The following is a 25517-nucleotide window of genomic DNA, read 5'->3' as shown; positions in this document are numbered from 1 at the left end:
TCTTGCTAGGCCAAGAGATACAAGATGAGCCAAGAAAGAAACAGTTTCCACTCATAGAGTGACACAAATCAAAATCACCAATCCAATCTAAATCACTGTAAGCATGTAATTGCAGTGTCTCCCCTTGGCATAAAGCAATCCAAGAGTCCTAGTACCCTACAAGTAACGAAAGACACGCTTCATAACTTGTCGATGTGATATGCCTAGGTTGTGCATATATCTGCTCAGGGCTGAAACTGCAAATTGAATATCTCACCATGTATTGCATAAATAAATGAGACATCCAACTGCTGGAGCATATATATGAATGTCAAACAGATCACTGCTATCATGCAAAGACAGCTTGAGTCCAGTCTCCATTGGTATACTAACTGACTTGTAATTTTGAAAGCCAAATCTCTCAAGGAGTTTACCACTATATCTGGACTATGACAATCCAATACCTCTAGCATCATGAATAAACTAAATGCCCAAATAGTAATGCAAAGGCCCCAAATCTGACATTTCAAAAGTTTGCTGCAAATTTTTCTTGAATGTTGAAATCTAATCAACATGTGTCCTTGTGAGCAAAAGATCATCTACATAAAGACAAATGACCAGTAAGGATCCCCCCTCTTTACATACATAAAGGGTAGTGTGTACCAGATCGTGACAGTACAAAAAGAATAAAAGAATGTATTTATATGTGAGGGTACAATAAGGGTATGTTTACACCCGTAAGACTATTTACGTGAAGACGAAGGGACTTTACACCCAATAACCTCCCACTTAAAGACCCGAAGTGGTATCTTTAAGCTAACCAACTCCCACTAAACGAATGCAATGCTCATACTGAGCCTTTGCAAGACACTTAGTAAAAACATCTGCAGGGTTATCTTAGGTTTTGACCTTAGTTGGTGTAACAAGACCATCATCCAAGACCTGTCGAATGAAGTGATACTGAACATCTATGTGTTTGGTACGTGCATGAAACATGGCACTCTTAGCCAGACATACTGCACGCTGGCTATCACAACCAAGTACTGAAGTACATGAAGAAAAACCAAAATCCTTGACCAAACGGCCAAGCCAAATAGCTTCTTTAGAAGCTTCAGTGGATGAAATATATTCAGCTTTTGTAGTACTCAGTGCCACAATTTTCTGCAATCTTGAACACCAAGAGATAGCCCCACCAAACAAAGTAAAAACATACCCACTGGTAGATTTCCTAGTGTCAAGATCTCCTGCCATGTCCGAATCACAAAATCCCTGCAACTCTAGTGTACCCTTTCCATAGCATATACACTTTTCTTATGTACCTTTCAAGTATCTAAAGATACATTTCACTGCTTCCCAATGTGGCTTGCCAGGGTTAGACATGAATCTGCTAACAACTCCCACTGCATGAGCAATGTCAGGGCGAGTTGCAACCATGGCATGCATCAAAGATCCACAAGCTGATGCATAAGGTATACCCTTCATGGCACTAGCAGCTGCATCATCCTTAGGGCAATCAACTTTGCTAAGCTTTGTATGTGGCGGTAAAGGCACACCAAGAGGCTTAGCATCAGCCATATTAAACCTGTCAAGTACTTTGCTGATGTACTTGTCTTGTGAGAGAAACAACAAACGCTGCCCTTTGTCTCTCTTAATACACATGCCCAAAATGTGTTCAGTTGCCCCCCAATCTTTCATGGAGAAGGCTGAACTCGGCTGCCTTTTAAGAGCATTCAAAGTACTCTTGTGTTGTCTTGCAATCAACATGTCATCCACATATAAAACCAGCACAAAAAGGCTTTCATCATCAGCCTTTTTAGTGTATAAGCAGTGATCTACATGACTGCATTTAAATCCATGGCTGAGCATAAAGGTATCAATTTTTTTATACCATTGTCTAGGGGCTTGTTTCAGCCCATATCAGCTGCATTTCAGCTTACAAACCAAATGCTCTTTTCCTAGAATAACAAATCCTTCTCGCTGCTTTGTGTACAGCTCTTCATCCAAGTCACCATGAAGAAAACCAGTCTTCACATCCATCTAATCCAATTCTAAATCCAAGGATGCAATGAGAGCAAACAAAACACGGAGCGTAGTCATCTTCACGACTGGTGAAAAGGCCTCCTAGAAGTCTATGCCTTCCTTCTGTGTATAGGCCTTAGCAACCAGCCATGCCTTGTACTTGAGCTTCCCATCAATACATTTCACTTTGTAAACTCATTTATTAGGAATAGCTTTCCTATCCTTGGGCAAAGGTTCAAACTCCCATGTATTATTTGCATATAGAGACTTTATCTCTTCCTCCATAGCAAGCTCCAACTTTCTCTTGTTTTCACATGATTGTGCCTCTTTAAATGTTAGAGGCTCACCCTCATCAATCAACAAAATGCAATCCAAAGATGGTTGAAACCTCTGTGGCTGCCTTCTGACACGTGTAGACCTTCTTACACAATGATATGTATTATCATGTAGTGGGCCTACATCCTAAGGAATGTGCACGCCATCACCACGTGGCTGATTTTCAACGTTATCTTGCTGCTGTAATCTGTTTTCAGCATGTTCTTCTTGCTGTCCTATTTCATCCTGTGCATCTATTTGCTGTCCATGATCTTCTAGCTGTAGCACAATAGGTTGCTACTCATTTTAAGCATCGAAAGGGACAGAACTTTCAGCTAATGGCTGCTGAATGGCTGGCTATTCATACTGAAATTTGACCTTCTTTTTGTCAAGATCACCATGTGTAGCATTTTTCAGCAACTTTGTCTCATTAAATACTACGTCTCGGCTACGTACTATCTTCCTGCCCTGAGGAAGCCAAACTCTATAGCCCATCTCTCCCTCATCTCCATATCCCATGAAGATGCCCTTGATGGATTTCATGTCTAGTTTGGTCCTCTGTTCTATAGGTACATGCACAAAAGCATCACAACCAAAGACACGCAAATGGTCATATGAAGCAGGTTTGCCAGACCAAACCTCTTCAGGAATACCATTTTCCAATGCACGATTGGGAGAGCGATTGCATACATGAACTGCAGTTTTAAAAGTCTCTCCCCAAAACTGTTGCAAGAGATAGGCTGTGAACAGCATGCATCTGACCCTCTCACAAAGAGTGCAATCAAATCTTTCACTCACACCATTTGATACAGGATTATAAGGGGTTGTCAACTCCCTCTTAATGCCATGCATCTCACAAAACTTGTTAAATTCATTTGAGACATACTCATCCCCATTATCTGTTCTTATGGCTTTCAACTTAAGCCCTTTCTATGTGGTAACAAAAGCATGAAACTTTTTAAAAGCATCCAACACTTCCTTTTTGCTCTTAAGTACATACACCCATGACTTTCTACTAAAATCATCAATGAAAGTAACAAAGTAGCGTGCACCCCCATATGAATTAACAAGCATAGTGCACACATCAGAGTGTACTAAGTCAAGAGCATTAGACTTCTTAACGACACCAGAGTTATAAGGAGACTTCACTTGTTTTCCATATAAGCAATCATTACAAAATTCGAGACCAGAGCCTTTTACATCAAATCTCCCTAAAGAGGCGAGAACCTGAAGGCCTTTCTGGCTCATATAACTAAGTCTTTTGTGCTAAAGCTCCATCTATGAATGGACTTCAATCACAGCCAAGAACTTGCCAGGCAATGCTTTGCAATGCAAGTAAGATAAAGTCCCTCTTTTGCTGCCTTTAACAATTAGCATAGAGTTCTTATGGACCTTCCAAGATCCACCACCAAAGGTAGTAAAATACCCTTTAACATCAACCTGCCCAACTAATAGTGGAGTTTTCTTTATGTTAGATACAAATCTGACATCCTACAAAATCAACTCTTGGCCATTTTCAAGAGCCAAGTGAATGGTGCCAACACCCTCTATCTCACATGCATAGTTAGTATCCCCAAGTAAACCTTGCCTAGGCAACCTACAGTGTATTCAAAAAATGACTCCAAAGAGGGGGTAACATAAAAAGAGGCACCGTTGTCCACTATCCATGATTGTGGCAACCCATCATGAGCTGAAAGTAAGGCATCAATTACCTCCTTTTTGGTGATGTGCATATCACCTGCTGCTGCCATAATATCTGCATCATTACATAAGGCTACAACAAGTATCTCTTCAACGTCAGAAAGCTCTTCAATGACCACACTAGATGAAACATTTGCCTTTGCAACTTTTTTTGAGGAAGAGCTATCATCATCTTTCTTATCATCCTTCTTTTTCTTACCCTGTTGTTTCTTTCTTTCTTGCTCTTTCTTGAAGTACCGACAATCGGGCTTTTTATGCTCTTTACGCCCACACTGATAGCATGTGACATCCTATTATTTGCCCTAACTTTTACTTCTACTTTTCCCTTTATTGGCTATATTACCCCTCTTTTCAAACCTGCCTCTTACATGGTAAGCTAAGCCACTACTTTCACCTCTAGACTTTCTTTTGATTTCTTCATTAAGGATTGACCCTCTAACACCATCAAAAGTCAAAGCACGCTTGTTGCTAAGTGACATCAGAGATTCCCAGCTATCAAGCAAAGTCATCAATAAGAAAATAGCTTTCAATTTATCATCGAAAGCCGCCAAACCAAAGTCTTGTAACTGACTCAAAACCCCTATGAAAGCACTCAAATGCTCAAATATTGGCTTAGACTCATCCAACTCCATGTTCACAAGTTTACACATAAGATGCAATTGATTCATAGGAGTTGTATTTTCATAAGTGTCCTTAATCTTTTTCCATATAGCATAACCTGTATCAAGACGCTTGATGTCTGTGAGAACATCATCAAACACTGTCATCTTAATGTATGCAATGGCTTTCTTGTTAAGTCTAGCCCAATCCACATCTGTCATAGTTGTAAGCTTAGTCTCCAAGAGAGTATCTTCACAATCCTTGAGAAACAAAATGCCTTACATCCTATCCTTCCACAAGTCAAAGCCAGTGCCATCAAACCTCTTGATTTCAAAGAGGGATTGAGTGTCACTGTTGCTAGAAGCATTTGCAGCCATTTTTCAGCAATACACCAGAAATCCAATGCTGCAATCTATGACAACAAAAATGAGCTGAATATTCAGCTGATTTCAACCCAATTTTTCAGCAAATAATAGCAAGTTCCAGTCCAAGTACATGTACAGCAGTAGAACGAATGACTTTCAGCAGTATGACTGCACTTTCAGCATACATTAAATGCAGACATCATTGCCACGTAACTCCCACTTCAGCAATATCAACAAAAAAAACATTTGCAACAATCCCAAATCTGCAAATGATCACTAAGACTGTTGCAACATGAATAATCAGCAATAGATCAACTCAATGGGAGCTGTCCAACATGTGTATTGCATACATATGTGCTTGTATCAACTTTTGATACACAAAACACCAAGAAATCTCTCCAATTTCTCCAAAATCGCACAAGCGGGAGATAAAAATGCTCAAATCACTCTACTTATGGCAACAAGATTGCTTCAGTAATATTCCCAAAGTACATTTCATGCATCAACTTTACCAAAATCCACAGATTTCAGCAAAAGCCCCAAAATTTCACTATCTAACTACCAAAGTATCATGAGAACTCTTCTCATATATGTCCAACAAAAATAGGCCCTTATACAAGGTACCTGACAAGCAAAGAGCTAGTCCATCTCTTTGTCTCTAACAATACACTTGTCATCCTCCTCAAAGATAATGACCTGAAATCCATGCTTATTGAAAGTTGAAATGGACAATAAATTCTTTGTGATACCAAGCATAAATGAAACATCAATAAGCATGAAATCTAAACCATCCACAGTAGTGATCAGTACTAAACCAATGCTACAAACATCACAACCGTTGTTATTAGCACATGTAACACGCTTCCCTGCAAAGGCTAAACGCAAAGATGTGAAAACACACTTCCGTGAAGTGATGTGTTTGGATGCCCCATTGTCAAATACCACGTATGTTGCATTTAAGCAACATTGAATGCACTATCAACCATGGACATGTCATAAATGCATGTCAAGAAAGCATAGTCCTCTACAAAGTTTGTTGTTGTTAGCAGTCATGTTTGTCATGCCTTGTCATCTCCTGCTTGTGAGCCTCAGTCGGAGTCAGACGAGGACATTAGGAGCTCTGGCATGTCTGTCATGTGTTATGATGGGGGAGGCTAGTCACTCTCAAGTGGCTGTCTTAGGATGTGCATTTCTTTTTGGCCTCTTTTAGTGGGCAGCCACTGGCTGCCCGGCCACTTTTTTGGTCACTGATGTGGGGCGCCCATTTTAGGGCATTTTTAGGGTTTGTTCTTTTACCTATTTATAGGCAGCCCGCCTCCCCACCTGATCACTTGTCTTCTTGCAGATTCCGACACTCCTTCTCCCCCGTGGTGGTGCTGCCATCATCATCAGCCTGATCTGGTGCCCACACTGACGCTTCGGGCTGCGTGCAGGGACTGATCAGTCCATTTCAGTGTATTCAGCATTCATTTCAGTCAATGCAGATTTTCTTCCTTCATTTTCTGCTTTCTCTCTCTCTCTCCCTCCGTGTTCGTATTCCTTCTTCCGCAGCGCACTCTCACATGGTATCAGAGCCAAGGAGAGTACACGGAGCTGAGATTTACGCGGGAGAACACCCACAACCTTGCGTTTGCTGGTCAAGACGTCTCCAACAGCTGAGGCGTCACCTTCTGCACCATCTCCTTGATCAAGGCGGCCTGTTTTGGTGTCAATCTATTTGCGTTTGCTGCTGGCGTCACCCCCACATTTGTGTTTACAGCCTGGGCGGCCCTCCTCTAACTGGGCGACACTCCACCAAGCTGCGTTTTCAGCTTCTGTGGCTGCGTTCAACCTCTGGCGGCACTCTTCCAAGCTGGCGACCTCATTCCTACTTGCATTTTGAGGCAGGAGGCTGTTTTTCTGTGGTGATTGCATCGTTACCACTTGCGTTTGACATCATCCTTGCGTTCTATGCAAGGCGGCCAGCTCAGGAGCTTCTGGTGTTTGTGTTTCGGCACCGGCAACCTTCCCTTGTTGTACTTTGGTGTTTGCAGATATCGAAGATGTCTTCTCATCAGTTTATAGGCTTTGATGACTCAAATGACGAGCTTTTTTCTGGACACTCATTTGAACGGAGGCATGATTTCTATCAAGAGGACCGTCGTCCGAAGTCTATTCTTCTTTCCCGTCCCCCTTCTATTCATGTATCCTAGCGAGCCCCTCCCAGTGGGCCGAAGATGCAGCCTTTGGTACCCCCTGTACACGTACCCATACTTCCTCAGCTGCCCAAAGAGGACCGGTTGGATGGCTCCAACTTTTCTCTATGGTCCTGCAAGGTGGAGTGTATCTTGGACTCCTTCGATCTTTGGGAGCTTGTTTCTATTCCTATTCCCCAGCCTCAGGTGGATCCCGCAGATGGGACATCTATGGATCGTGCAGCATTATGGGATCGGCTCAATTCTAGAGCCAGATCTTTCCTCTTTCTGAGTTTGCAGGATTCTGTCCTTGTTCATGTTCACAGGTTGAAGACTGCAGCAGACATATGGAGAAAACTCGCACCTCTCTATCAACAGAAGACGTTTACCCACCGGATATCTCTCGAAAAAAAGTTACGGATACTCGCTATTGATGATAGTCCTTCCATGAATGACCACATCAACAAATTACAGGATATGAGGGATAAGCTTGCATCCCTTGGTCGAACGATATCTTCTGAAGACATGGCTATGATTCTCTTGACTCAGCTACCATCGCCTCGGTTTTATGTCTTCTACACCAGCCTTCTTACTTCGAGGACCCGTGCCAAGCTTCTATGGGAGGAGCTATCCCCGCTTGTATTGGAGCATGACGAGCGACTTAGAGAGGTCAGTGCTAGTGGATCCGACTCCACTAAAGCCTTTGTTGCCGGTTCGGGAGGACAGAAGAAGAAGAAGAAGTCAAAGGCTAAGAAGAAGGACAATTCTTCAGGCTCTGACTCAGATTCAGAGAGACCGAAGTGCCCACACTGTGGAAAAGTGACACATCTCGAGGAGAAATGCTGGAAGAAGTACCCTCACCTTCGTCCAGGAGCGAAGGGTGGACCTACATCGGAGCCTTCTTCTACCTCTACACCAGCTATTACCCATGAGTCAATGTTCCTTCATATCCATGCTTTGAAGGAGGATCCTTCTTCCGTGGCTGTAGTGTCTTCTGTGCAACCTTGGTTAGTGGACAATGGTGCTTCGAGTCATATGACTCACCGAGGTGATTTGTTACAGGATCTCCATCCATTAGAGGGTTCAATCACTGTTGGTGACATTTTATCGGTGCCTATTAGTGGTGTTGGCACATTCCCTTTGTTTACCGACCGGCCTTCGAGCTCCTTTTCACAGGCCCTACATGTTCCGGATTTGGGCCTTCCCCTCCTTTCAGTTTATGGCCTTACGAGGCTTGACACAAGAGTGATCTTCACCGAGCATGCCGTTGTTATTGAGGATTCCTTTACAAGAGCTGTCTTATCTACAGGTTGACAGGAGAGCGGGCTTTACAAGCTCCATTCCCCTTCTTTGATGCAGGGTCCTCCGAGGTAGTCTATTGCTACACCCGTTCCCGCTTGTGCACCTTCTATTCCACAGGTTCCTTCCCATCCCCCACCTTCTCCTCTGGTGGTTCCCTCGTACCCCCCATCCCTTTTAGCAGGGGACGATCTCGATGATGCGGTTGTGGATTCCCTGGCCCCTAGTGTTTTAGAGGGGGATTCCCAAGATCGTAAGGAGCTCCTTCAACGGCGGCAGTCTACATTGACGAACTTCATCGACATTGGCATTCCTCTTGCCACCCCAGGATCTATTTCTTCTTCAGCCTTCAGCCACATCCAGGATCTGAGAAGGGGTGTTAGCAGTCATGTCTGTCATGCCTTGTCATCTCCTGCCTGTGAGCCTCAATTTGAGTCAGACGAGGACATTAGGAGCTCTGACATGTCTGTCATGTGTTATGATGGGGGAGGCTAGTCACTCTCGACTGGCTGTCTTAGAATGTGCATTTCTTTTTGGCCTCTTTTAGTGGGCAGCCCACTGGCTACCCGACCACTTTTTTAGTCATTGATGTGGGGCGCCCATTTTAGGGCATTTTTAGGGTTTGTTCTTTTGCCTATTTATAGGCAGCCCCCCTCCCCACTTGATCACTTGTCTTCTTGCAGATTCCGACACTCCTCCCCCGTGGTGGTGCTGCCGTCATCATCAGCCTGATCTGGTGCCCGCACTGACGCTTCGGGCTGCGTGCAGAGACTGATCAGTCCATTTCAGTGTATTCAGCATTCATTTCAGTCAGTGCAGATTTTCTTCCTTCATTTTCTGCTCTCTCTCTCTCTCTCTCTCTCCGTGTTCGTATTCCTTCTTCCGCAGCGCACTCTCACAGTTGTAGCATCCCAATCCGAAGATTGAGTGGTAGATGTCTCCTGAATAGTCAAACCAAAGTCCTTTTTCTTCCACACTTTGGACTAGCATGGAGTCTTCTCCTCCGAAGGCCGAGTTCTTGCCTTCCTTGAGGCGACCTTGAAGGCCCTTGAATACATTTCACTCATCTTCTTTGGGCACTTCTCCTTTTCCCCCCCATCAACATCGACATCTTGGAAAGAGAGGAGGTGCTTACCTCTCCTTCGGCCATCCGTCGATAGTGAGGGGGGGGTGGTATTTTTCTTTTGGTGCTTATAGAATCTTTGACATTTGTACCTTTGTATAATCATCAGCTTGCATCTTGATGATCACAATTACAAAAGGATGCTTGGGCAAGTGGACAATTCCCTTGCAAGGGCATTGTCCAAGTGGCATCGTTGCATCACATTTGCTTGAGCATGACACTCTACATTGCCCTTTGCATTACCCCATGCATTGGTACTCTTTGTCCGATGCCTTGGCTACTTTGAGGATGCATTGGGGTGATTATGGGCTAAGCTATGCTTTGCACGCCCTTCTTAGTTCTAGTTTTGGGCTTGAGAGGGGATGGTACTCTTTGTCCAATGCTCTCGCTGCTTTGGGGATGCCTTGGGGTGATTATGGGCTAAGCTATGCTTCTTAGTTCTAGTTTTGGGCTTGAGAGGGGGTACTGAGCTAACAAATTCATTATACACTGATTACCTCTTTATTACAACCCCAAAACTTAGTTATTACTAAACTTTCCTAGAGAATGTGTCACATTGGCCAAAACCTAATTTGGGAGGATCCACTCATCTATAAATAGGAGGCAGCCTGTGTCTACTCAGCCCATCTCATCATTGCAGGTTTATTGTCAGCTAGCACCCAGTCTACACTGCTGTGTATAACCCTCCTTGGAGGATACCTCAGTTTGTGTTGCTGCCAGCTCTTTTCCAACATGTGTTCCCCCCTGGCAGCTGTCTCATCACTCCTACTGCATCCACAAGCTGTCCCAGATCTGTGTTTTTTTCTGCATACTGTTGCAGTGATCAGCTTGGAGGATTTTATCGTGAACAACCACCAAATTTCACAGCCAGAAGGCTGGGTTTGCAGCAGTCTGCTGCCATCCAGCATTTTCTCTCTCCTCAGGAGTAATCACGAGTGCAGGCTGGTAGACGTTTTTCAGTCAGACCTGCGTTTTAGGCTGTTGCTATGCCTCAGGAGCAATCGCGAGTGCAGGCTGATAGACGTTTTTCAGCCAGCCCTGCATTTTAGGCTGTTGCTATGCCCAACTTCACTCTATTCAGGCCACTCTGTTTCTGCAGCCATTGATCAGCCTGATAGGTACAACACCCTGATCTGCATTCACTGCTGCTGATCACTTCCAGAGACTCTTTGCTCCATTTTTGGATCCATACAGAGTTTGATGCTCTCTCCAAAGTCCAGCTCATACTCTCTACCCCGATCCTTCAAAGCCACAAGAGTTCAAGGTTCTGTATTCACTCTCAATAGTGTGTTTACTACATTGAACATTGCATCTATTCATTCATTATTATTTATCTTCTGCATTCATTGTCTATGAGTTACCCTAACCCTACTGAGCTCTCTTATCAGTCTGTGCTTTGTCGGACAATTGTATTTGTATTTTATGTTTGAGTATTTCTTTATAGGGTGTGTCCTTTTGCTTTCCACCTTTTATCTAGGGTTAGGAGGTTAGACAAGAATAGGTATAAGTGCAAAGTTGTGACAACATATTTTGGTTTTTTGAATCAAAATTTGGGCCATATATGATTCAGCTCCAGGGTCTAAATCATATGGAAACCTAGGTAGAATCCATGCTGCCAGCAAATGACAAAGCAATGCTGGGTAAGAAAAAAGCCAGGGCTCCAAGAAGAATTATCTGCCATGTGTGATACTCTGGCCGTGGTATCACTTTTTCTAGGAATTTCTGAATGTTTGGCCATGCCTTCCTACCTGAATGGCTCAAGACCCCAGTCCCTAAGCTGGCAAGTAACATTACTGCCTAAATGGATGAGATTCAAAGAGGGGAAAGTTGAAAGAAGAAAGCTTGTTTGCAATATGGAGACTTAAAGAAAATATTATGGGGTAGAATCCATGCTGCAAGAAAATGACAGAGCGATGCTGGGTAGGAAAAGAGCCAGGGCTCCAAGAAGAATTATCAGCCATATATGATACTCTGGCTATGGTATCACTTTTTCTAGGAATTTCTGAAAGTTTGGCTATGTATTACTACCCGAATGGATAAGATGCTCAAGATCCCAGTCCGTAAGGTGGCAAGTAACATTACTGCCTGAATGGATGAGATTCAAAAAGAGGGAAAGGGAAAGAAGAAGCTTGTTCCCTGCAGATGTCAGAGACATGCTGGATCAGGGTTCACAAGACAGCTTAACAAAAATATATCAACTGTTCTGACTTCTCCAGATAATCCTGATTATTTGGCCAATAACATTCCTAGCTAGCAGGATATGCAACAGTCCAGATGCATAAGAGCCTGCACACGAGCCCCATGTTGAACCCCTGTTCTTTTGCTTGAGATCATTTATTTACCAATGAGTCCGCAGGACTATGATCTATGATATCACTGCCAATTTTTGTTTGTATTGTCTAGTGAGGTAATAAAAAGCAGCATCTTCACACAAAAACATGTGCATGGAAGAAAAAGAGTATAAACAGACACCCTGATTTCCAATTGAAGCCTTTGAATAGAAAAAGCATTGAGCATAGTTTCCAAAGCAGCAAAATAAAATGGATTTTAGAAGATTCAACTGCTTGAAACAGCAGAGATAATAAGCTCCTTCATCTAGTGAAAGCTAATAACCTTGTCAGCTTAATGTAAGTATGCAGTAATCATTTAATGTCAAACCTCCACTTATAGAAAAAGAAACCATCTTAAGTCATCACTAAAATTCTGTAACCTCAGGTAAAATGTAAGGTGTCTAAACTGCAAGCAATTCATAAAGCAGTAATACTGTACTAATAAACCTACCATTTACAGTGCTTTTAATTATCAGAATACTAAATTCCATTCCAGTTATTAATATTTTCAGAAAAGAATGCTATGTCACAGTACTACACTCTCAGCCGTAAACCTGCAATATACAATTTGAGACATTAAGCAAGACCATGACTATAGAGTTAACTATCAGCAACACTTCAGTTTGGAAGCTTAAAGCATTGTAACTCGTTAGCAAACATATGTCTACGAACAAACAACTTTGAGGAGATGTTTACAATCACAAAAACTGGCTAAAATAGATGTAACAAATAAAACTTGGGATGAAATGGCCATACTCTCTGTGCATCAGTCAATTGACGACCTTGAAGGCCTTCACGTTGCATGCTCCATTTTGAGTCACTGCCCTTTTTCTTAGAGAACATTGGTAAACCTTGCAAAAACCTACCAACAAATAGCTGCTTGTTGTTTTGAGGATGAGCCCTAACATTGTACTCCTGCCAAGTGTACAAAATCATGTCAAATGGTAGAGAAGTGCATGCAAGCAAAAATTGTCAGAATTTATAAAAGCTGACAGGATGAGGGCAGAACAATGTTCCTATCCACTGCTGTTACTTAAATCGAGCATCATGGACTGCAAACTTTATACATGATATCAGATGAAAGAAGAAGCTGAAAACACAAGAAAAAGAAGATTTTTTTTGCTTGTAAGCTTGTTCAAATCAAAGAAACCATCAATTAGAGTACAATGCAACCAGCATACCTCCAGACCGAGGACAGCCATGACAATGGAGATCTTGAAGAATCTGAAGGTTTGAGCCTCGTGTATTTTCAATGGCCTAAGACATGTGGGCTGCATTTGTGCCCATTATGGCTAGAAATGTGATTGTGATTGTGACCAGTAGCTTCCTCCAAAGGAAAATCTTCTACCAAAGAATCTTCTCGCTAAATAGGAATACACATCTGTCCTGAGGCAAAGATTAGAGAGAGCTAGACATGTTCATGATCCACCTCTCACATCACCTTCCACATGAATCACTGACTGGGTCTACAACCTAGAGGAGAATGCACATCAATCGAAGATCTATGTTTGTGCAGATCCAAACCCCTTGACTAAAAGAGGGCACACCCATTTTCAAATGATGAGCTGTTCAATGTCACCCTTTTCATCAAATATGGTGCAAGGTATGTATGATACAAATTTTGCTAGTCGTCCTTGTTTTTCATGAAATGCAGGTAATAGGTCTAAGTAAACATGAAGACTCAAACCCATACCAATATGTGAATACAAGAAGAGGAGATTATAGAAGTAAAATGTTAGATAATACACATATGTCACATGCTACCACCCATTTCACAAGGTTAATCTTCTTCCACTGCATGCACACACCCATCTATTCCACAACTCACCACATCAAAGGATACCGTTACATTAGGCACATATCCCATGGTTTAAATCCTCTCCCTCAATCAGGTGGTGGTAGTGCAATGGTGGTAGGAGTTCCACTCCTAAATCAAGCACCGATGGGGACCTACCTGCAAGAGTATACAACCCATGCATATCAAGCCCTTCCTATCACTCATTTGAGCACAGATTGCTCATATATAAATGCCTAGTAGGCCATCCTACACATTTTGGAACCTCCACCTTGCCATGGCACTAATCTATTCAACAACTCACACATTTTTCCATTCATCCACTATGAACAAGGATGCCTTTACTACTAGACTCATTTCAACAAGTCAAAACTTCACAACTTGGGTTAAATTTAATGTGACATGTTTTGGATTCCTCAAACTTGTGGGACCCTATTCAAGGGTTGGAACCCCAACTTAATCCCTGTTGATCCTCATATGAGGTAGTCCACTCTTAGAAGAGCAGAAATGCCATAGCTATTGTCGAGCTCATGCAAGGTCTCATGCCTAAGTTTCACTCACAATCACAACATTTCGACCTTGCATCTAGGCATTGGGCACATTTAGTCAACTGCTATGCTGCTTGTGATCATACCCTACATATCAATCTCAACTATGAGCCCCAAGAGTTCAAAGTCACTAAAAAGGACAACTTGACAATCAAGTTGATAGAGTATCGACAATTACTCACCAAATTTACCACCACTTGTCAACCAAATTCTGATGACCATCAAGTCACTTTGTTCATGAATAAGTTTCCTCCCAAATATTTCAATTTTATGAAGCAAATCATCTCACAGCCATACTTGCCTGTCTTTTACGTAACTTTTGCATTTCAAAGTTATGGGATCACATTCATAAGAAATCTCCTTTTACCACATTCACCAATCAGCTAGTGAGGAACAAAGTGTCTCGCGCCCCGAACACTTCGATGATCGATGTTATTCGAAGGCCAAGGGCTGTCCACCCAAATTCTGACCCTTTACTTCATCTAGGAACTCCAGCATATCAAGGGAGGCAATATTGCCCCTCCTCCACAACCGAGAGGGAGTCGTGCTCCAACACATGCACAATATCATTTGTCTAACAAGTCCGCCAAGCCCCCCATAGACTTTGCCTCCAATGCTCCTTGTCTCCCTTGAGGATAGACAAGACGTGTTATTGCCCTCTCCTTCTAAGTTGCCATCTACGTCTAGTATGCAGCTAGAAGTAGTTGAGCCCACTTACCCATGAGACCCTCCAATCCAACATCATGAAGCCAAGCACATACCTTGGTTCAAATGTCTATAGCATTGATCAAGCCCCTCCCCTCTTCCCACTTGCATACCTTTAGATTCTAGGCACGCTCAAGCTTGTATTCACTTTTCCATTGCAAATTCATACAATCCAACATCTTTTATCTTGATATCCTTTGGTAGTGCCAACCCTAAATCTAACACTCAAGCACCTAAAAAAGGATCTCACTGAAGTAGAGGTTTGTGTTTCCTATAGTCTCATGTATTCATGGCATTTGATATGATAGTCTACTATGCTAAAGTATTATGGCAGCACGCAGCACATACTTCTACCATTACCTCATCATTACTCTTACCCACACCCATTCCCCACACCATTTTCTTCATCATACTTCATCACCCCTACCTTGCCTTGCTTGATCTCTATTTATGGAGGATGTTTTAACTTTCCCCCTATTATCATTAAAAGTCATCAAAAAAACCAAATCATTAAGACCCTTTAAATAGGGCTATCTAAAAGAAGATATCCATCACCTCATAGTCTTGGTAGGTTCACGGGCAACCAATGTGCACCCTTGGACTGATGACCTTATTGCTTTTGAAGTGGGACCTTTCAAGTATTGAAAGAGGGTAAAACCCACATTTCAGTATCTTTAAAGCAACCCCAAAAACACAAAATGCTGAATTAATTAAACTAAATGGCTTGATTTTGGCAGTAGATCGGATGCACCCTCAATCCTCCATAAATAGAAGCTGTATAAGTGCAACCCTCTATCCTGATCATTCCTATATCAGTTATCAATTGGTGCCCACTTTCCCACTATTGTTTACACCCCTACTAGCAGATAACTCAGTTCTTAGAGCGCTACCATAGTTGCTCCCAAGATAATCACAAATGACGGTCGGTTTTGGACTTGAGGATTGCGAGGACAAAAGCTTCTTTCCATTCCACGTCCCATTCCATGTGACCATATAGTCACGAGTGACCACAATTCCTTCCCATCCCCCATCCCATTTTGCATCAAATGTGACTATGGTTCTCAGCAATCTACGGCTGAGGCGACCTGTCTACAGCTATCACCCACTTGTTCTAGCTTCATCCAAGTCTACTATTTACCATCTGCACCTGTGTTTATATTTTCCAGCCATTAGATGCCTGTTCGGGTGTTGCAAACTACTTGTCTGGACCCACAGCAGTTATGCTTTCAGCTGCCAGCTGCCACCCAGCCATCACATGACCTCCAAGAGCTGTCGCCGTACTTGCCAGGTTTTCTTTTTTTGCTGCCTAGCTGTGTTTTGGACAGCTGTACACTCCATATTGCAGCCAACAGGCCACCCTGCTGCTGCCCTCTATCATCAGCCTGATCCATAGAGATTTCTCACAGTAATCTGTGTTTTCAGCAGCTGATCACCTTTAGAGACTGCCGGCCATAGTCACAAGTGATATTCGTTTTTTGGACTTCAGGACTGAGGACAGTAGCATCCTTCCATCCCACATCCCATTCCATGTGACTATGCAATCAAAAGTGGCAATGATTCCTCCCTGTTCCTTATACCTCATCCCCATCCCATTTTGTCAGTTGTGACTATGCTGCCTGCAGCATTTCAGGACCCATTTCAGGTAGGACACTCTCATAGAGCTGTCATTGGTGTCTCCAGCTACTCTTCCAACTCACCTCATCCCCAATTCACCTGAGACATGGAGGTTTAAGGCTCATTATTGTCAGATGGGAGAGGATCGAGGTGCAGCTGAAGTGCAGTAGACAGTGTGAGAGTGAGAGACAGAGTTGAGCACGACACCCAATGCAATAGTACTGAATAGAGTGTAACATGAAAGTACAAATGATAACCCTTATACCTTAGGGTTATAAGGGGCTGTTCACACCCGAACACAGTAAGTGCCCGTAAGTGTGCACCACAAGCACATACAAAATAGTACACATAATCTGGGGGAAAAAACCTCTCCTACCGAGAGTAAAAAGTGCCCCAGTGTCCTAGTGATCACCCGCACACTCCCATATGAGCGTAGGCGTAAGTAAGGCGTGTGAGATACCCAACAAACCCCCCTGGAGTGAAGAGTGATCAAGTGTACAAGGATCATCCGCCACCAAAGGGCGTCAAATTCAAAGCATCGCGAAATGCTTCAAATTTGTCTCGTGGAAGAGCTTTGGTGAAGATGTCTGCCACATTGCTGGTGGTAGGACAGTAGACAAGGCTGATATCACCTGCATGTAGCCTCTCTCTGACAAAGTGGTAGTGAATCTCTATGTGTTTCGTGCGAGCATGAAACACAGGGTTCCGTGCCACTGCAATGGCACTCTGACTGTCAGTATATAAAGGAGTAGGCTCCGTAACAGATACATCCAAATCAGCAAGTAAGCGTCTAAGCCATACGCACTCAACTGCAGTAGTGAAGGCTGCCTTGTACTCAGCTTCACATGACGACGTGGCAACAGTGGATTGTTTCTTGCTAAGCCAAGAAATGCATGACGAGCCAAGAAAGAAACAATTGCCACTAGTGGAGTGACGAGTATCAAAATCACCAGCCCAATCAGAGTCACTGTAAGCATGTAACTGCAGTGGTTTCCCCTTGGCATAAAGCAATCCAAGAGCTCTAGTACCCTGCAAGTAACGAAACACACGCTTCACAGCTTGCCAATGCGACATACGAGGCTGATGCATGTACCTGCTCAAAACTGAAACGGCAAACTGTATGTCTGGCCGAGTGTGGCATAGATAGATGAGACATCCCACTGCTGGAGCATAAGTATGGATATCAAACAAATCACTGTCATCATGTAATGACAGTTTGAGCCCAGGTTCCATGGGTGTACAAACTGGCTTGCAATCCTGTAAGCCAAACTTCTCAAGAAGTTGCCCAATGTACCTTGACTGACATAATCCAATGCCTCTAGCATCATGTACAAACTGGATGCCCAAGTAATAGTGCAAAATACCCAAGTCAGACATGTCAAAAGTTTGCTGTAAATTATTTTTGAATGCTGAAATCTGATCAGCACGTGTTCCAGTGAGCAAAAGGTCGTCTACATATAGACACAAAATCAGCATGGATCCCCCTTCTTTATGTACATAAAGGGTAGACTCAGATGGGCTGTTTACAAACCCCTGACTAAGCAAGAAGGCATCTATCTTTGCGTACCAAGCTCGTGGAGCTTGTTTCAAACCATATAGAGCTTTTTTCAGCTTGCATACTAAATTTTCTGAGCCTTCAACTGCAAAACCAATGGGCTGCTGTACATACACTTCTTCCTGAAGTTCCCCATGTAAGAATGCAGTCTTTATATCCAGCTGATGCACTTTCCAACCAAAATGTGCAGCCAAGGCAATCATAGACCGAATGGTCGTCATACGGGAGGTAGGAGCAAAGGTCTCCTCATAGTCAATGCCCTTTTTCTGTGCGTAGCCTTTAGCTACCAGCCGTGCCTTGTACTTATCTATGGATCCATCTGCATTCCTTTTCAATTTGTAGACCCATTTCGTACCAATGGCACGCTTGCCAACTGGCAAAGACACCAAATCCCAAGTATGATTCTTATGAATAGAATCCAATTCAGCTTGCATGGCTGCCATCCAATGCACACTATGTCGTGCATCCTCAAAACATTCAGGCTCCTCATTATCATGAGTACATGCTGCCATAACCAACTCCATGGAATGTGCTGAATCATGCAGTTGAGTTTGCCTTCGAGTACGACCAGCCAAGGGTGTTTCCAAATGACTATCTCTCATAGTCTGCGTGTACCATCTAGGCACCTGTCTTGCTTCCTGACTGTGTACAAGTTCCTGCTGAATTTCAGTTTCAGCAATGTGCTGATTTACTGCATGTTCCATAGGAGCAGCTGGCTGAACATTAGGTTCATTTGCTGAAGTACCAGCTGAATCACCAAATGTGATGGGCAGCAGCCCTTCAAAGACATCACGGGCAGCCTGATATGTATCAAAACCAGCCAAGGATAATTCTGATTTTTCATCAAATACAACATCCCTGCTGACAAAAACCTTCTTGGTCACGGGATCATAGAGTCTGTAGCCTTTGCTTTCGCTGCTATATCCCATAAAGATGCATTTTACAGCCTTGTTGTCCAACTTCTTTCGAAGTACCTGTGGAATATGGGCATATGCAAGACACCCAAAAGTACGGAAGTGGCCAACAGAAGGTTTGCGGCTGTGCCAAGCCTCAAAAGGTGTGACGGTTTTCAAGGCCTTGGTAGGGCATCTGTTCAAAATGTGGCAAGCGCTCATGACGGCTTCCATCCAAAAACTATGAGGCAAACTCTTTGCCTTCAGCATACATCTGGCCATCTCCATGAGTGACCGATTTTTCCTCTCTGCTACCCCATTCTGCTGTGGAGTATATGCAGTAGTGTACTGATGGATAATGCCCTTCTGCTGCAAATAAGAATTCAGCATAGAGGACATGTATTCCCCCCCTCGGTCCGAACGGAGAGTCTTAATCTTGCAACCAGACTGAGTTTCCACAAGTGCACTGAAAGCCAAAAATGCATCATACACTTCTGACTTCTTTTTCAAGCAGTAGACCCAGCACAAACGTGTAAAGTCATCAATAAATGTTACAAAATAGTAACAACCACCCAATGACTGTGTCTGCATGGGCCCACAAACATCCGAATGCACAAGCTGCAATCTGGCTGTTGCTCTAAAAGCAACATCACGGGGAAAAGAGAAACGATGCATTTTCCCCAAAATGCAACCCTCGCATAAATGCTCAGGAGGTCTCTCCAAGAGAGGTAATCCATCCAACATCTGAGTACGCTGTAATAGCATCAAGCTGCCATAGTTTACATGCCCCAAACAAGCATGCCATAACTCTGCCTCTAACATAGCAGGAGTAAGAGTGGATGTCAAATATGCAGACTGATCTACCGAAAGAGCATCCAACTCATATAACCCATGACACAGAGAACCTGTCAAGACCAATGTCACGTGTTCCTTTTCACGGACCATGCAACGGTCATCATCAAAGGTGACCTGCAAACCACAACGTGCCATAGAAGAAATGGAAAGCAGATTCTTCTTAATGCCAGGCACATACAAAGCATCCTGTAGGCGGAGAATAGAGCCATCAATGGCTGTAAGCTGAATCTCCCCAATACCACGAACAGGGTATGATGCATTATTAGCACACTGAACAGACTTCCCAACGGGAGGTGCACCAAGAGAAGCAAACAAATCTCTACGAGATGTGATATGCCGTGAAGCACCACTGTCAAAGAACCAAGTGTCAGCATCTTCTGTAGAGCTAAATGCTCTATCAGCCCAAGAGACATCATAACTGCAAGTGTAAAAACAATAGTCCCTGTCTGCAACAAAGGACGCGGACTCACTAGCAGTGGAAGGAGCTGCAGAAACAGACATCCCTGACTCCTTCTTCTTCTCTTTGGCGATGCGCTTCCTGCACTCAGTGATGTAGTGGCCAGGCTTCTTGCAGTAATGGCATTTTCCTTTCTTGGCTTGCGTGCCCCCCTGTTTCTGACTTGTCTGTGAAGTGTTACTACTACCAGAACTCTGCGAAGCATTTTTCCCTTGGCTGTTTTTACCCTTCTGCCTTGACATAAAAGCCTGCTCATAGGCTATACCATCCACACCACTGTTCCGTCTAGTTTGTTCCTCCTCTAGAAGCAAACTGACAAGCTGAATGAAAGTGATGGGCTCTTTCGAAATCCTCATAGTGAGGTTCAAGGCAGTATGAAAAGCCAAGTAAGAGGGAGGCAGTGAATTCAATGTCGTAGAAATCAGCTGCGCATCTGAGTAGTACTCATCCACATTCATGAGTTGCTCCCGCAAGTCCTGAATTTTGTTGAGATGATCCTGCATAGAATCACCCTCATTCATCTTTAGAGTCTCTAGCTCTTTCTTCAAGAAAGAGATGCGAGTCTCATTCTTTCCTGCAAACATCTGCTCCAATATCAACCAAGCTTCTTGTGAAGAAGCTGCTGAACGAATATGAGGAATGATAGAACGCTGAACTGCCAATGCAATCAGCGACATAGCCTGTGCATCCCGTGTATCCCAAGTTTTCTGAGCTGCAGTTCTTGGGGGAAGTGGCTGAGCGGGGTGAGGTGGAGGGGGCTGAGGTTGCCCTCTTGCACGTCCTCCTGGAGGAGGAGTAGCGGGAGCCACAACTCCCGGTCGTGCTTCCTCTCCACTGACATAATCCCACAAATTTTTTGCCACTAATACATTCTTCATCATGAAAGACCAAAGGGAATAATTGTTCCCATCCAATCGGTCTTCCTTGGACACATAGGTGAATACATCTCCTCCCTGATTTGCCATTATTTCCCAAAAGGCAATAGAGCAATGTCAATGCAGTACGGGCTGGAAATCTGCAAATTTCCAGAAATTGCAGCAAACACAAGTCTGCAATTAATGTGCAAAGGGTACTCTGTCAAAAAACTGTCACTGATGCACGCTTCCCAAGGTGCAATTAGTGCTCAGCAGCACTAAAACATCAAAAACCCCAAAATTTTGCCAAAATCTCTATCAAAAACAGTCGTTCTGTGACTGTATCAGCAGTTTAAATGCATCTGTCCTCCAAATACACAAAAGCCCCAAAATTTTCTGCCCAAAATTTCTGTCACAAATGTCTGTTACAAAAAGCCCCAAAATGTGCATTCAATGTGTCACAGACAGACACAGCACGTTTCCCAATGCTGAAAACTGAACCTGCTGCTGCTGCACGAATCCCTGTGTGGAAATAAAAAATGCAGAAATGTTACCTCTGCAGAATGATTGCAGCTGACTAACGACGTGCACGGATCCCGAGGCAACGTCTGCGCACAGGAACAGACTGTCGAACTTGGTGGTGGACAGCTGCCGGTTCAGGAAGCAGCACCTTCGGACAGAAGTCTAGTGCATGCCAGTGGCGCCCTGGGCAGGACTGGTACGTGCTGGGCAGATGGCGCGCTGTGCAGAACTGGCGGCACGTTGTGCAGGACAGGTGGCACACTGGGCAGGGCGCGCTGTGCAGGACAGGTGGCACGCTGGGACAGGTGGCGCTGGGGGCGTCTGCAACCAGCGCGCTGGGCGGAGAAGGCTGCGCCTGGACTGAAGACGTCTGCAGATGGCGCGCTGCAACTGGCGGGTGGAGCTGTGCGCTGGCGGCTGGAGCTGACGCTGGCGGGTGGAGCTGCGCTGGCGGCTGGAGCTAACCTCGCAGGTGGAGCTGCAAGTGACGTGGCTGCTGACGAAGGTACAGGCTGCACGTGCTGTACCAGACAGGTACTGACGAGCTGTCAGTGCTAACGCAAGTCCTCGGGAACCGAACAGAGCTGCTGACCAGCTCTGATACCAAATGTCAGATGGGAGAGGATCGAGGTGCAGCTGAAGTGCAGTAGACAGTGTGAGAGTGAGAGACAGAGTTGAGCACGACACCCAATGCAATAGTACTGAATAGAGTGTAACATGAAAGTACAAATGATAACCCTTATACCTTAGGGTTATAAGGGGCTGTTCACACCCGAACACAGTAAGTGCCCGTAAGTGTGCACCACAAGCACATACAAAATAGTACACATAATCTGGGGGAAAAAACCTCTCCTACCGAGAGTAAAAAGTGCCCCAGTGTCCTAGTGATCACCCGCACACTCCCATATGAGCGTAGGCGTAAGTAAGGCGTGTGAGATACCCAACAATTATATAATACCAACATAGTCCTAGTCCAATTCTTTCTTTCTTTTTTTCCCTAGTGTAATCAAGTGGCTACTAAAACCAGCCTTCCTTGGGTGGATGGGTGATAATTCCCTGATTACAACTTAGTTACAACAGCAACATTAATTACAAAACTGAGAAATGCAAATTAACTCACAATCTTGGACAATGGATATCCTATTGACCCCAAAACTAGCGCCTCTTTCGGTATTTTTTTCCCTTAATTGAAGAAGAAGTTGATATACAATGGGATTCTCCCAATCCCTTTCCGTATTCTAACTCCCCTTGCCGTCCAAAATAACCAGCAAGTCTTCAATCTGATTTATCCCTTAATTCAGGCAATCAATTCGCCTTCACCCACTTTAATGGAGATAGAAAATGCCCCAAATTCATTGATTTGCTGGTCCCTCCACTTGAATTTGACTGAAAACAGCTTCAGACTTGTTGAATCCAAGTCTTGTAGTTTCCAATTTTTGGCACGCTTCCTGAAGCTACTACTAAACCCTAATTTCTGCATGCAAAATAGGATTCACAACAAAGAAACCTAAAATTTCTCAGCCTCTAGTGATCTCAATGCTACAATCTTTGGAGCAAGGCTATAGAAAGGCTAGGAGATAAGAGAGAATACTGAGGACAAAGACAATTTAGACTTTCTTCGCGAAGAACTGAAGAAAATCAGTCATTTACTGTTGCTGCCCTGTCTCAATAGCCTGTAGATGTTGTCGCCTACTGTTGGGAACCCTCTCCCTCATGTCGCTTGCAATAAATGCTGCCACTAGCAACCAAAATGCTGTCACATACAGTTGAGGCTCCCACCAACCTTCATGGGCAAGTTTTCCAAATGGCAGCCTTCGCAAATGGTTTTTCCAATATTATCTATAATTAAATATTAATTTTCAGTCTTTAAATACTGAAAATTAACCTTACAATTATTTCGGTGCTCAAAAAAATAATATGACTGGCCAAATAATTAAATTGGCTAGGCAACTTCCAATCCCGAGTATCTCTGCGCCATCTTTGACCATCAATGTGATATTACGTATCATTAAACGCCACTTCTCTAATATCACCAACTAACACTTATGGCTAAATGAATAACCTAGACCAATACTTGGCACCAGATACCACCAAGTACCTATGCAGCATAACTTATAACACCTTTTGCCTTTCATATCCCGTGATTACCTTGGGTCATAAGCTCATAAATTTACTCTAACCCCAATTACACCTCACATGTGCAACATTTACTTAACCATGTGATTAAAAATTGATCCACGTGTTAAGTGAGGTTTCAAAAATACATGTCCTCATGACAGCTACCCTAGTGGTAAGCCACTTGTTTTATCAACATATTGATCCAAGTTCAATTCTTCCTTTTTTATCTCTATACTACATGACCATGCAGATGTAGGAATTGAACTCATGAGTGGAAGCAGTTTCTAAGGATGATTATCTGAAATGGACATTTTCTCAATAGACATGCACCCTTGTCATACACTTTGAATTCTCAGTCTTTGTTCAAGAATTTCTTTACAAATAATTTATCTTGATCTATACATGCATTAGGTCTCCTACTCGTAGTACTAAGAGATTCTCATATACTAGTAAGGTGACACCCTCTACATGAATAGCCTAAGTGAAGCTTTTAGGTGCAAAATAGCATATGGCCGTATAGATATTACATGGGCAAGCTTATATGTATGTGGGTCCGCATAAAGTGAGCCTCCTCATCTCTCATCATCATGACATCCACTCTCCCTGTAAAGGTCACGAACGACTCCAAATCCTCTAATACCCCCCAATGATCGAGCTTGAGAGCAAGTAGACTCCCATCCATGGAGCCCACATCTACCTTCATCACTCAATTGTAGTTTCACATTGCTAATCACACACACCTCATAGGCCACACACAATCGTGTCTCTATGATGATCATATGACCATCTCATAAACTACCCATCTATCCCATAACAATTGTGGTAGTATGCAGCTTGGGCTAGTATGAGATCCTCGTTTAGGTAGATCGGCTCTCCCTAGAAAGCCTCTCTTAGAGAAAGGAAGCTCTCCATGTCTCTATTGGGTGTAAAGGCCCTTTACGCTCTTCTATGTATATATCACTTCACACACGTGAACTCACCCTAGCAGGTGTAAGTGTACCATACCCTAAGTATAAATGTATTCTTTTATTCTTTGTGTGTACCACACTGGTACACATCTATCCATCGACTCACTCTCACTCTCTCTCACTGTTCAACACTATTGAGCACCTCGATTAAAGTGCTTGCCCTCTCTCTTTACTTCCGCTACTTCTCAACAAACTGGTATCAGAGCATGGTTCATGCAAGCGGCCGCAACACTGATACTGATAGACAATAGTCATGAGCTATAGTTAACAATCACAGTCGGTGTACAAGCACTAGCTGTGATCAAAAACAGTCATCACGCTAGGTAGTAGGTCATAACGCCAAGTAGCAGAGGCAACAGTACTATTGACCAAAGTGTGGCAACGACAATGTTGATAATGCTTGTTGCTAGCGTAATAGACAAGCGGGCTGCGGGGAGTAAGACGGATGGCATGATAGAACCAGCATGCAATGGGATCTACACGAAGTTAGATGGGAAACACGTCATGGGCCGACGGGGCCAGGCAATAGTTGGAACGGACAATCAACGCTCTTTTTTTTCTCTTTAAAACCTAAAATTTTTTTTAGTTTCCTTTCCCTTCTCTACTGGTTAGTTTCCTTTCCCTTCTCTACTGGGTGTTCACGCATACAAGCACAGAATAAAAATCTGTACAAATCTACTTCCCGAAATTTGGGGGTTTTCCCAAATTTAGTACCAGACACATGTTTC

At 43.5% G+C, this 25517-nt stretch overlaps 1 protein-coding gene across 1 annotated transcript in view; it reads right to left on the bottom strand.

Moving 5' to 3' along the window:
• Window positions 1-25517, bottom strand: part of RAP74 (transcription initiation factor IIF subunit alpha RAP74) — a 50392-nt gene that overhangs the window by 13463 nt on the left and 11412 nt on the right. The window contains exon 2 of the mRNA XM_087686538.1: window positions 12662-12820. Coding sequence (XP_087542664.1) covers window positions 12662-12820 — 159 coding nt within the window. The remainder of the gene's footprint in view (window positions 1-12661; window positions 12821-25517) is intronic.

Source organism: Lygodium microphyllum, chromosome 10 (genome assembly GCF_053477565.2).
Source record: "Lygodium microphyllum isolate KBCC chromosome 10, Lygodium_microphyllum_v1.1.10, whole genome shotgun sequence".
Classification (NCBI taxonomy): domain Eukaryota; kingdom Viridiplantae; phylum Streptophyta; class Polypodiopsida; order Schizaeales; family Lygodiaceae; genus Lygodium; species Lygodium microphyllum.
Note: the sequence above shows the minus strand (reverse complement) of the source record. Positions and strands in the feature narration are given on the sequence as shown.